Source organism: Salarias fasciatus, chromosome 4, assembly GCF_902148845.1.
Source record: "Salarias fasciatus chromosome 4, fSalaFa1.1, whole genome shotgun sequence".
Lineage (NCBI taxonomy): Eukaryota > Metazoa > Chordata > Actinopteri > Blenniiformes > Blenniidae > Salarias > Salarias fasciatus.
This window is the reverse complement of record NC_043748.1, coordinates 16,612,808-16,627,278: the sequence shown is the minus strand read 5'-3', so window position 1 is coordinate 16,627,278 and position 14,471 is coordinate 16,612,808. Positions and strand designations below refer to the sequence as shown.

General features: G+C 38.3%; 2 protein-coding genes across 3 annotated transcripts in view; both read right to left on the bottom strand.

Annotated features, from left to right (window-relative positions):
* The window catches only part of LOC115387512 (immunoglobulin mu heavy chain-like), a 78,409-nt gene that overhangs the window by 18,827 nt on the left and 45,111 nt on the right, over positions 1-14,471 (bottom strand). The window lies entirely within an intron of this gene.
* The window catches only part of LOC115387515 (immunoglobulin mu heavy chain-like), a 167,584-nt gene that overhangs the window by 110,466 nt on the left and 42,647 nt on the right, over positions 1-14,471 (bottom strand). Inside the window, exons 3-4 of the mRNA XM_030090249.1 lie at positions 14,052-14,057; positions 7,543-7,558 (exon numbers count right to left, since the gene is read on the bottom strand). Coding sequence (XP_029946109.1) covers positions 7,543-7,558; positions 14,052-14,057 — 22 coding nt within the window. The remainder of the gene's footprint in view (positions 1-7,542; positions 7,559-14,051; positions 14,058-14,471) is intronic.

Genomic DNA, 14,471 nt, shown 5'->3' with positions numbered 1-14,471 from the left:
ATCAGGTCAAATGTGCTGCATGGTGACATTGTCCTTGAATACTGTCCAACAGAAAACATGGTGGCAGACGTGTTCACGAAGTCTGCTACAAGGGCAAAGATTGAAAAGTTCTATTCATACATGTTTGGCATGTAATGTTGTGTTAGAGAAACGTGACAGTATCGAGTGGGGGTGTTAGAGTGCGATATCTGTCGTTATGTTACAATAGACAATCTTTGTACGATGTGTTCTGATTGGTTCTGCTTTCCGTTTTGTCACTGAAAAATAAAAAGGAGTGACACCTCCTCTTGTAGAGGAGAGAGTGCGAGTGAGTGCGCTGTGCTGAGAAGAAGGAAGCATGTCTCCGTGTGAGTTTATTTTCTAGTAAGTGTAGAAGGCAGATATGTCTACAACGGAGGGAGCGGCCGGAGGAGGTTCCCGGGCAGCACGAGGGACTGCCGCTACAGAAGATTCAACATGGTTCCTCAGGTACTTGTAATGGTATCCTTTTTCTTGACCTTTCCCGATCCTCCTTCCCCTTTTGAGGACTCACCAACTCTCCACAACAGACACGGTTGTAACTGCCCAGGTATCTCTTGAGTTTTTTTTGAAAGGAAAAGAAACATGCAGACATTTTAAGACATGGTTTGTCGCCACACATCATATACCTTGTTCACACAGGTTACAACAGTATTTCTCGTACATGTGTGTGATTGTACCTACACATAGACATTCATAATATGGAAGGTACTAGGTAACTGTTCAACAAAACTCACATTGTCAACATTGTTTTGGAACAATTTGAGACTGCTTTCTGTGTTCAGTTTACTGTCACCTTAACATCCTTCATATTGCAGCGTGGATGAATTCATAGGGATTGCAGGTTGTTGGTTATAATGGCCATGTTTACATGAGAATTTTGATTCCCAAGAAAACTTAATTCCACTTTAAATGACCTTGTAAACACCTAATTCTGAATGAAAAATGATTATTATTAATAGTGGACATGTCAGTGTCACTTCAGCTCCCTGTCCAATCAGAACCCTTTCAAGCCGAAGTGCTAAATCAGAAATCAATTAAATAAAGGTGAATAAACCTGATTTTCATGTAAACCTTATTTCGTAATTAATATCCCTATGCAAATGAAAAGAAGAACACTTTAATTTAGAAGATTCTTTATGAATTATAGATTAAAAAACATCATAACCGTGGCAAATGACCTCTTCTGCAGGGGTGCCAAAAAGGGGGTGAACAGGGAATGGATTCTAGGGGCCCAGAAAGGCCCCTGATAAAAATATAATACTGACAAAATGAATATGGCACTATCTTTTCTTTTCATGGGGCCCAAACTCCCTGGTGGCTCCCCTGCTCTTCTGCATCTGTTTCTTCAGTTCAAAAATGATTCTACCAAATCCTACACAGCTTTAACCTTGCATAGCAGATGGGCCTGTCTGATTCAGTTCCTAAATCCTGCAGATCCCATCTTGTAGCGCTCCATAGACCAATGGTTTCACTCAGTTAAAATTTCACCGGCCCAATCAGGGGAAAGAGGCGGGAGCTGCGGGAGGAGCGGACGTGACGAAAGACGTGACGACAGCGGGAAGCTCGAAAAAGTTCGAAAACAATGGCGGCATGCGGAGCGATCTCCGTGGACACGGCAATATCTGCAGTTTTATAAGAAAGCGACGCAGTTTCTTCTTTGAAAGAGGAGCACAGAACATCAGTTCAAGTCTTTTTGTCAGGAAACGATGTCTGCTGCTTCTCAGCAGCAGCGCACATAAGCTACGTCACACCGTGGCTTGATGTGGATTAGTCTGTGGTGAGTGTGTCGCTTGTCAATCAGAACGGTCGTCCAATCGTCGTCTTCTTTGGTTCGAACGGTCGTCCAATCGCCAGCTACTGATTGTTTTGAAGGTCCCGCCTCTGAAATCAAATCGGAAGAGCGGCTACCCAGATGGATTTGTGAAATATTTCTGTGGCGGACATATGAAACTGTCTATCTGGCGTGTCAGGTTAACACAGCTTTGGTGTTGAAAACAAAATTGCCAATCAGATAACAATTTGAAAGCTGAAGCCAGATGTAGGTTTCATCGTTTGGTTTCTGGCTGTATTCGAGGCGCCTGTGAGTTTGGCTGGTTACATGATCAAAGTTGACTTTGATTTTGAAAAAATTTGGCTTTGACCACGAGATTGACGAAGGAAAAACTGGGCACCTGTCCAGGACAAATTCTATTCCTTGAACTGGACAAAGCAGATAATTACATAAACTGATTACTGCAAAGTGGTCAGGATGGCAGTCACAGCATTAATATATTGACAAAAACAAATTTCACCGTCAATGATTATTTTTTTCTTGACCCAGAAGAGTCTGCATTTGAATGTCAATGTTAACGTCATCTTTATGTATATAGCATATTTAAAAAGGACCTATGGCCAGCTAAACTGCTTCACAGTAAATAAAATAGAACAGTAAAAGCTGGTCAGCTGACCTCAGGGCTCTGGACAGCCAATGAACCTTAAGGTCTGATAAATAATTTGGGGCCAGCCCGTTCAGCGACTTAAAAACAAATAAAAGAATCTTAAAATCAACCCTGAACCTACCCACAAGCCAGTGGAGTGAGGAAAGCACCAGAGTTCTGTGCCCCTGTTTCTTAGTTCCGGTTGGGAAGCGAGCGGCTGCATTTTTTACTAAACATTAGAGCAATCTCCACTAAATCTCTGTTAGTTAATGACCTTATCGGTGACAATAACATTGATCTCCTTGCTCTAACAGAAACTTGGCTCCAGCAAGATGATTATGTGAGGCTCAATGAATGTACCCCTGCAACCTATGTTAATTTCCAAACAGCTAGATCAACAGGTCGAGGTGGAGGTGTGGCAGTGATTTCCCACTCCAGTCTTCTTCTTAAACCCAAAACTAATGTTAAATTCAACTCTTTTGAAAGCTTAATACTAACGCTTACTTGTCCAAATTGGAAGAATCAAAAAGCTGTGCTATTAATTATTGTGTATCGACCTCCTGGTCCTTACTCTGACTTTTTAACTGAGTTCTCAGAGTTTTTAAGCAATATAGTATTGACTCATAACAAGATCCTTATAATAGGTGACTTTAACATCCATGTGGATGATTCTGGTGATAGTTTGAGTAATGCGTTTATTGCAGTATTAGATAGTATCGGTTTCACTCAAAATGTTGATGAATCCACTCATAGTCACAAGCACACCCTGGATCTGGTCTTAACATATGGGATAGAAGTCAGTGACCTAAATGTTCTCCCTCAGAACCCCATACTGTCAGACCATTTTTTAATTACTTTTCAGGTTTTGATTGAAGACTACTGTGCTCAAAAAGATAAAATTCAGCTGATACGGACATTATCTGAAAAATCTGTGGCTCGGTACAAAGAATTGATCCAGCCTGCATTTGCTGCATTATCTTGTGAACTCACAGAAATGAGCTTATTGACCAGTGGTGATAATAGTGATCAGTTTGTTGACAGTACTATGCACTCACTAAAATCTGCCCTTGACGTAGTGGCCCCGTTGCAGCTGAAAACCAATCGACCCAGGCGCGTTGCTCCATGGTTTAATTCTGAAACCCGTGTTCTCAAACAAAAAACTCGGCAATTAGAAAGACTGTGGCGTAAATCTAAATCAGAACAATCTCTGAAGGCCTGGAAATGTAGCTTGCTAAGCTATAAACAAATTCTTTTTAAAGCCAAGACATTATATTACTCTCGTTTAATAGAAATAAACAAAAATAACCCTCGGTTTCTATTCAACACTGTAGCCAGGCTGACAAACAGTCATACTGTAGTGGAACCAGTAATCCCAGAATCTTTAAACTGCCATGACTTTCTTAAATTCTTTAATGATAAAATCATGACCATTAGAGGTAAAATCAGTGAAGCGCTTTCCTCAGATCAAGCTCAGGGAATCCAGCCACTGCCTCCACCTGAAATACCTGAAATACTAGATAGTTTCTCATTAGTAAATGGGGCTGAGATTACTTCAATTGTAATGTCTTCTAAAACCTCAACCTGTCTCCTAGATCCAATTCCAACTAAGCTTTTCAAAGATATCCTTCCAGTTATCTTAAATACGATCATAACTATAATAAATACCTCTCTAGAAAATGGCTATGTGCCACAGTCATTTAAATTCGCAGTAATCAAACCACTGCTGAAAAAACCTAATCTCGATCCTGATATTCTCGCTAACTACAGACCGATATCAAATCTGCCTTTTATTTCAAAAGTCCTGGAAAAAGTTGTGGTTAAACAGCTTTACCGCCACCTACAGGACAATAGTTTATTTGAGAAATTTCAGTCAGGATATAGAGCTTATCACAGCACTGAGACTGCGTTAGTTAAAGTCACTAATGACTTGCTATTGGCGGCTGACGCAGGTCTAGTCTCAATCCTGGTTCTCCTAGACCTCAGTGCAGCTTTTGATACAATCGACCACAATATTCTCCTGCAGAGGTTAGAATGTGAGGTTGGCATCAGAGGAAAAGCCCTCTGCTGGTTCAAATCCTATTTATCTAATAGGTACCAATTTGTTCACGTTAACCAACAGTCCTCACCGTGCTCCCAGGTCAGTTATGGGGTTCCTCAAGGGTCCGTGCTCGGACCAATTTTATTTCTGTTATATATGCTTCCTTTAGGGAACATAATTAGAAGTCACGATATCAATTTTCATTGCTATGCAGATGACACACAACTGTATTTATCTATGAAACCTGATCAAACTAATCAAATAGACAGACTCAGTGACTGTATCAGAGAAATTAAAACCTGGATGACTACGAACTATCTCCGTCTGAATCCTGGCAAAACAGAGGTCATTATACTAGGCCCCCATAAACTGAGAGAGTGTCTATCCAAACAGATTATTACCTTAGATAACGTCAGTGTATCCTCCTCCTCTACTGTGAGGAACCTCGGGGTCTTATTTGATCAGGATATCTCATTTAAAGCACACATCAACCTGGCTTGTAAAACAGCTTATTTCCACTTGCGCAACATAGCTAAAATAAGAAACATTCTACCTAGAAGCGATGCAGAAAAACTCATCCATGCATTTGTTTCTGCGAGATTGGACTACTGCAACTCCCTTCTCGCAGCCTGCCCAAAAAGTGTATTAAAAAACTTTCAGTTGGTTCAAAATGCAGCCGCCAGATTATTAACTGGAACTAGAAGACGTGAACACATTACTCCCGCTCTAAAATCTCTTCACTGGCTTCCAGTCGAGTTTAGAGTTAGATTTAAAATCCTTCTCCTCACTTACAAAATCCTAAATGGGATGGCTCCAACCTATCTCCAAGATGCTTTAACGCCTTATCAACCAATCAGAGCACTTCGCTCTCAAAATGCAGGGTTACTGGTGACTCCTAGAGTCTCTAAATGGACACTAGGTGGAAGAGCCTTTAGCTATCAGGCACCATTCTTATGGAACCAGCTTCCAAGTGGTGTCAAAGAGGCAGACACAGTCTCCACATTTAAGGTTAGGCTCAAGACGTTTCTCTTCGATGCAGCCTATGATCAGGTCAGCTAGGGATTCTAAACTAAACTAAACTAAACTAAACTAAACTAAACTAAACTAAACTAAACCAAACCAAACTACAGTAAACCAAACTAAACTAAACTAAACTAAAACAAACCAAACTAAAGTAAACCAAACCAAACTACAGTAAACCAAACTACAGTAAACCAAACTAAACCAAACTAAACTAAACTAAACTAAATTAAATTAAATTAAATTAAATTAAATTAAATTAAACTAAACCAAACCAAATTACACTAAACAAAATTAAACTAAACCAAACTAAATTAAACTAAACTAAACTATACTAACTAAATACTAGTTTAAACAGTTAAGTATCCACAAAGCTGCCCCAGGAGCTAGAATGCTGTGGGAAGTACGGTGCACTGAGCCCTGTCCTCTAATGTCTGAATGTTATTCCCTTTAGTCCGTTCATTGCTTTTCACCTGTTGTCCCCCCCTTCGAGGGGGAGTCTTCTCCAGTTTCAGTTGCTGACTCCACTATTACGAAGGCCTATGAACAAGCTCCATCCGGACCGGGAGGACACCCCTGTCGGTTCTGCCTGTGGACTGGCTTCGGTTCTACTGCTGGGATCCGTGGTTCTTGTGCTGGACCGACCAACGGACTGTCCTCAACATTGTCCTAGGCTTTACTTCTTATTGTCTCATGCTAACTGTTGCCAAAGCTGTCCGTCCCTGGGAGAGGGATCCCTCCATACTGTGGTTCTCCCCAAGATTTCTTCTTTTCCCACTGGGTTTTTGGAGTTTTTTCTTGCCGGATGTGAGGGTCGAAGGCGGTGGTTGCTTCGTTCTGTCTCGTTACTGTAAATATTGACATATTACCATTATGCTTATTCACTGTTTTTACTTTTACCGACAAATGTAACATCTTGAAGCCCTTTGAGGCAACTGTTGTTGTGATACTGGGCTATACAAAAATAAATTGATTGATTGATTGATTGATTGATTTTGAACTTGCTGCAGGCAGTTCAGTTCAGACTTGTCCATGCCGACATACAAGGAATTACAATAATCGATGCGTGATGAGATAAAAGCATGGGTGGCTTTTTCTAGATCAGGCCTGCTTAGATATGGCTTGACTTTAGCGAGGAGTCGGAGCTGGAAGAAGCTGGCCTTCACCACTGCACTGATCTGCTCATCAACTCTGATTGCCCCATCAATGATAGCAGCCAGGTTTTTAGCCTGTGGTCTTATGTATGGTGTCAGTGGGCCAAGGGAGCTGGCAAGGACCTGGACCTGACTGAACCACAATGATTTAATGTGACTGAAGTAAATTGTCAATATTACTTCAATTTTATTGTTTTTCACTGCTTAAGAAGAATAAAAATCTCTGAGCACTGTCTGCTACGCTCAGTCATTCAAAAACAGAAACAGTTGCTGAACCTCCAATGGAAGCAACTTGGGCTTCAGTATTTTGCAAAGGGACACTTTGATACATCAGCTTTGGAAGTGGAAGACAACACCCTTCCCCCACTCAGCCACAGTCGCTCAGTCTGGTGAGGCTTATTGAATTGGGAGATGTGTTACAGTTTGGTCTTCCAGTCTGAAGTGTCAGTTTGTTGGCTCGGTGCGGAAGCACCTGCTGTGGTTTGGATGCTTTCCTGTGTTCCATAAATATTCAGCAGTGAGGACACTGAAAACCACAAGTCTGATATATATATCTAAATACTTATATTATCGTTTATAAGTTGAAAAGATCTGTTGATATTTTCTGAGTGTAATATTGAAATGTTAATTTATCAGTAATTCATATTCTCCTGAGTAAATATGTATTTGCTTCTTAACTTTTCCTCAAAATTACAACATTATTGAATAATTCTGATGTAAGTGTAAAAGTGTATCTTTTTTTAATAAGTAAAATATAATGTTTATGCATTAAAAAAGACATGGTAAGTTTTCCTGCTTGTTGTCTTTTGTGGCTAAAACTGAAAATAAAAGGCAACTCTGTGCTTCAGATCAGTCTTGTGGAGGTTTTTGTAATACCACCAAACACTGTGATACCAGCTCCCACTGTGCTGTACACAACACCATACACTCTGACAAAAACCTCAGTCTAACAAGGTGCACGGTCAGGATTTTCTGTTGCATCTTAGCATTTGAATTTCTTTGTGCTTGAATGTAAATATCAATAAACTTAGATGCAAGATTGTTTTCAGTATTTCACCTTTATGCAGTGTATCCAATGCCGTTGTTTGTTTATTCTGAGAATTTCTGTTCATCTATTATTTGGAATAAATACAACATATTTAAAAATACATGAATAAGTGAGGATAACTATGCCATGTTCAGAGTCTGTCAGGGTCCATGTTTGTCTTGTCTATTTTTTGTTAGGTTATGTTTCTCCTTTCAGGCTCCTCAGCTTCCCCCTCATCGTGTTTGATTGCTGTTCTGCCCTGAAGTCTTTCACCTGTGCCTGATTGTGTGATTGTCTGCACCTGATGGCTGCTCTATAATTTGGGCTTCAGTTGGTCTGTGTTCTTCTCTGGGTGGACTGTGTTTCTCAGGGATGTTTTGTGTCCGTGTGTCTGTTTCTTATTAGGAGTTTCTGTCTCATACCTGTTGCTCCTGGCATTTTCAGTCTATCACCAGCCTGTGACAGTCATTGAAACAATCTCAATATTTGAACATTCTTACTGCCCTCCAAAACCTTGACTTGATACATATAATGAGCAGAAATGGACTTGTGTGCTTTTTTTTTTTTTTTCATCAATATCAGCATTTCATCAGCATTTCAGTTTCTTTTGCTGTCACTGTGACTGTTTTGCAAACTGATCCAACACTGTACAGCAGGAAAAAAATAATCATCTTTTTGTTAAAAACCACAAGCTCTGACTCTGTCTCTTTTCACTCTGTGTGCAAAACTATCATAGAACTTTCGTAAAGGAGGGAATTATCCAAGGTTTTCATATGATGTGCTGACTTGTTGCTTCAGATCATTTGCAGACAGGTTTTTGTCCTTCCTCGTGTCACTGTGGCTCCCCGTATAGCCACACTGGCTCACACCAATACAAAAACCTGTGACTGAGTCTGTCAGGACTTATTTATTGTCTGCTGCTGTGTTTTTATTGGCAGACACTAAACATAAATTTTCATTTTTTTTTGTGTCTTTTTAAAAAACTTTGTCTTTGATGTGCCTTTTGATGCTGGATTATTCTCCACTTTGAAAAGGTTTGATTTGATGAACTTTAATAAATCTGAAAAAATGTGGCGTGAAGTGCACCACTTTGTTGAAATATTTATTTTAGTGAAGAAAATGAACATTTCTTGCTGAATATTTTCTTATGTAAACAATAATGAATACAAGACAACATTCGTTGATGTAGATTCAACCATACTATTGTATCTATTACGAATATAAAAACTACTGTTAGTGTGTATTTTTCTTATTTTGCATTCAGGCACATTCACAGGTGAAACCAGTAACAAGCTGGTTTGGTTTGGTCTTTCTGAACCTCCACATTAACCTTTTCATTATTTTTCATGAATGGAAGAAACTGTGAGTTTTGTGAATTCAAAAATATCCTTATTCATTTCAGTTTTTTTTTTTAATTATTCTTTTTTCTTAATTCATTTCAATTTTTAGGCCACATGGTAGTTTGACCTCTTGTCTCCTTGTGAATATTTCTCCAATTGAAGTCTTGACTTAAAAAAAAATTCTGTGTTGCGTTTGGACAGTGTCTTGGGTGTCTGTCTCACTGGTCTTTACAAACATGACAAAAGCTGAACACGTATTAAAATGTTGCTGCTGGAGTGCAAAACTCTGTATCCTTCAGACACAAAACACTTTTCCCAGAGTTGAAGTTGGAAAAGTTGATTTTCATTTTTTCAGAACCAAATGTTATGAAGAAGCTCCCAGAAAAAGGCAGGAGGCTTGTTCCTTTCTTTCAGAACAGCAGTCATGTTGTCCTGCATACTCTTGTATTGCTTTAAAAATAGTTGCCTTGTCTTGTCTGTGGGGATTAAAAGTAAAAAAATAATCAAGAGGTTAATGTTGGATTCAGACGGTTGTGTTTGCAGAAGCACCGAGGTTCATCAAAACAACACAAAAATCACCAAAAGCTGTTGGACTTATTCAGCTACATTTCAGAACCTGATTATGTTTAGTTAGATTTTTGTTGTCATTAACTGTGGTGCTTTAATCACCAAAATAAACTTAATCCATTTTGAACCTGTGCTTCTCTTGTTTCCTCTTTATAAATTAATATACTCAGAATATGTGAGAAAACCTCAGAATTGATGAATGCTTTGTTAATTTTATCTATTCTTAACAGGCTACAGAGAAAATTGCTCAGTGTTGTCAGTTTTTAATGCCGCGCTGCCTTCAGATCAGTGCAGGTTTTTGTTGGATCATTAAACACTGTGGTAGCCATTCCATACACAATGACAGACACTGAGACAAAAACCTTTGCCTGACAGAATGAATCATCATTGGTTGTTACTCTCAGGGAGAAAAACATCAGACATATCTTTCTTTATTTTAGTATTTTTATTTCAGGATTTTTAAAAATAGAACATCAAATACAAATTATAATTATTATTTATTTTTAATTTTTGATGAATTTCTTGGATGGTTTGCTCTGGAACTATATCACTGTTTTCAGATCGTCTGACAATATTTAAACATCTGAAGACAGTTTTATTGTAAATCTACAGGAAGCAGTAAAAGAGTGATTTTAAACATCAGAAAGCAGAAGGTTTTTGTGTTCAGTAAGTTTTATTGCTGTTGGTGTTGAAGTCCAATGTTGATCAATATCATCATGACACAAAGCTCAATACATTTGATTAATTATGAAATTTTACAATTATTTTACCATGTAGTGTTTTTGCCCTCTCATGAAAAGGTTTGTCTTAAAACTTTTTTTTTTGTTGCTGCCTCATGTTTGCACACACTCAGTGGGTGTTTCATGTGTTCATCATGTATTTATTCACAGTATCTCAACACAAATTTGATTGTGTGTATTCAACCATTTTGTCACAAAAACCTTTATCTATGTATGCATATGTCTCTGTCTAACTATGTATCTATCAACACAAGAAAAACATTAAAAAAGTACTTGACACTCAGGCCTTTAGGAGGAATGTTTGATGCTTTGTTGTTTTATTGAACAAAATAAGTTCAAAATAAAAGGCTTTAGTTATAATAGAATAATTACCTTCATACATAGACAGCCAATGGTGATTGCTCCAGCTAATGATGGACATTTTCAATTGAGTGAGAAATTTTGGACATGTGGAGTGTGTATGGCACTTAAACTCTACATCCAGGCTTTCTGAAGGGACAGAGATCCTCTTCTTCCATAGCAGGTTTTTGTCACAGCATATATCACACTGGGCGTAGTTTGACACTGTGTTGCAGCCCTGTACAGTAACTCCACCATATACACTCGCTGTCACGCCACACATATGCCTGTCGCTTAAACTCTGGAATTTCAGTTTAGTTTAGTCTCACATTAACAGGACACAGTGACAAATGACACTGGTGTGATTTGAGAAGAAGAAAAAAAGCAAAAATAATAATAATAATAATAATAATAATAATAATAATGATAAAGCTTGTTTATTAAAACATCTGCGTTTTTTTATTTATTTTTTTTAGGTTTGTCATCCAGAGTCTGGACGTAGAAAAAGGTGAATGTACTGAAGTCATTGTATCTCTGGTTAAAGTGTACATGAGTCCCCATAGTGATCCATATTAATCCATGGTACATTAGTTTGACTGCTTTATTTTTCTTTCTAAATGTAAATTAGCTTCAATTCAAATAATTTAGGGCTGAATGATTATTTTAAATACACTTTATTCTCTTATTTATTTAAGTTTCTCATGAAACATTATTGCTCAATGGTAAATGTAAATGTTCATATTTTTCAGGAAGCTTTAAAGTATATAAGCAAATCTAAAAAAAAGTTGTTTTACACTTTGGTGGTTTGAGAAGTAGTTTGGCTTCATATCATCGATGGAAACTCGGCCTACCGTGCGTACGGTTCATACAGCATCAAGCTGACTTCCCTTGACAGGTTTTTGTAACTGTGTGATTCACTGTGGCTACCCCAGTTGTACACGGTCTGTCATCCTCATACAAAAACCTGTCCCACTGTCTGACTGCTGAATGCTGACTGGCAGCTGGTGATGGAAGGGATTTCCTAACAAAAAAAAGATGTATGAGATCAGAATCGATCATGAGTGTAACGTTTTAATTTCTATAACTTCACTTTATGCATAAAGTCTTATATATACCCCTTTTATTATTGAATGTGGTTATTTGATTTTGATCTCATCCAATACATTAACAAATCCTCCAACATGAGCAACTGCTGAACACTCCATAACAGAACTCAATTATTTCATGTGTTTATTAATAAAATGAACTAAATTGGAGGTGAGGATAGTGAGACTGTAATCAGGAGTTTGCAGGTTTCATTCCCACTGCTGAATAGTTACTGCTGTGGGTCCCTCAGCAAGGCTGAACAGATGAGAAAACCTCGAAATGAGGTGTCAAAATGATTGAAGTAAAGAAAAATACTCATAAAAAAAGAATAAAATTTGGTTTTACAGTCATTTTGTGTGATATTTATCATTGATATAGTTATTCATTCACAGGGATCCTTGTTTGAAACCTGATGACCACGAGAAAAAGAGATGACTTTAAGTTTTATAGTTTTTGTCACGGTGTGTAAGATGGTGTATTGAAAGTAACTGTCCCAAAAACTGTGCTGTAGCTGAACCCCAGTGACATACACTCATCTCAAAACCTCTTCCCCCTCTCTAATGGATGCTGGTTTCAATTATGTTAGAATGGAACAACAAAGCTTAATTTTATTTCCATCAAAGTAAAAAGGTAGTGACTATTAGTTCTCAAAATTACTATTTATGTTTTTCAATATAATTGTAGTTCCGAGTGGTGAAGTGTGGAATTCTTCAAATCATTGCTGTATTTTAATATGATTGTCCTTCTGCATTTCTGTCTTTTTTTAAATTAGGTGTATTGACTGTGACGAACATTGAAACAGGAAGAGACATGAGCAATAACACAGCCTAAAGTTATTTTTATATTTTATGAACACCCTCTAAAGAAGTATACATTCAAGAGATGCTTTGTTGCTCTCAGGTGACAAAGTTCACTCTGTTTTTACTAATTGATCTGGAAATTCTTTGTTTGCGTTGGTGCTCATTGACACTTATGCTTTAATTTTTCCTTTTGTCTTCCTTGTAAATGTGACAGTTTTACTCATTTGACTCATCCTGAGTTTATGACCATGCAAATCCTCATGGCAGAAATGAAAGTCATCTCCTGCACAGAGCTTGTAGAACAGAACAGCATCACTGCACTGACCTCTGTTGGAAAAGCTGAAGCCGTGCTGTGCTGAGAGTGGAGTCATCACGTTTCACAGCCTTGTCTTGGAAAATGCATATTTTGACCACGAGATGGCGGTTAAAGCAGGATTTCCAACTCAGTGGAGTCATCTTTCCACTGGCTGACAGAGTCCCATGCCTCAGTGGAGACAAGATCACAGTGTTGAATCAGTCAATCCTTTGTCTCCATGTCTGGCTCAAAAAGAGAAGTTATTCCTCACTCAGTTATTCTCTTGTTCATCCATAAGCTGAGTGGTTATTAAAGTGGGTTAGATCACTAATGTTTCACACAACTTCAAAAACTTTAAAAATACTGATGATATTGTGGCAATCGATGAAAAAGATCTAAATTTTATCATATATATTTTTAAATTGTGCATTTTTATACATGATTAAATTTGTATGGTTCCTGATGGAAAGAGGTCGAAACTGACAAAGTAGAAGTACTTCATTACTCGAATATACTTAAATGTTTTAGTCTATTAAATACTTGAATAAATAGTTCATGCAACTTTTGCAATACTGGCTTGTTTTAACTTCTAAGATTGAGAACTGAACAACACACAGAAAGTCCTTTGAAAAGAAAAGGCAGAGAAACAGGAGTGTACACATCGGTGATTCACAGAAAAACAACTAAATTAACTTGAATACACTTACTTTGTGTTAAAATGAACCATTGGTTTCAACTGGGAGTGAAAATGTCAGGGTGTTCAACTCCACTTTATGGGGGATTTTCGCAGACGGACTCAAAGTCTGAGTGAATCAGTATTTTTGCTTAAAACTCAGATTTTCAGTTTATGTTCATTATATTAAAAATATTTAACCCTCATGTTGTCTTGATTTCATGTTAAGCAATTTGGTGTTCCTTTTCAGAACTTCTGGAAGTTTTCAGTGGCCTGTCCTTGAAAACAATTTCTCAAAAACATAATTTTTGGATAATTTTGAGTTTAAAGGTATACTGGAGGATCCTCAGAACCAATCAGAATTGTATGGTTCCAGATCGTAATTGGTCAGTCATAATGTCAGTCAATGTGGGAACGCGTTTGCGTGATGACATATCATGTCGAGTCGCCGCCTCTGTGCGCGCTCTGGTTTCGAGCCGTGCATGCGCAGAGCATTGTTTAGGAAGTGACATGCAGCGGGAGCGACCAAAGCACCTCATTCGGAAGCGGCTTGCTCTTCCCGCGAACGCTTCCGAAGATGGCGAGCCACAAAAAAGAACATTGTTTGAGATGGCAGAGGATAGAAGAAAGGCCATAGAAAAGAAGGACGAAACGCGTGTTTTACTCAGAGATTCCTTCACGAGGTGGCGGACATTCAAAGCACTAAAGAGATTTAGGACTGATCACGACGTGGGGAAGTTTCTGCTGGACAGGTAACATGTTTATTATCCCATTCAAATGTGTTTCTGTTGCATAAACACGTAAGACACCACTTTACGGATCATATTCTTATCTATGATTGGAAGAAGGGTCCGACATAATTACAAATGTGTTTTAATCCTATGCAGAAAGACGATGCTCCAGCTGCGCGGATGGAAACAAACTGACATGCGGCTGACGTGCGCGCTCCCCTCA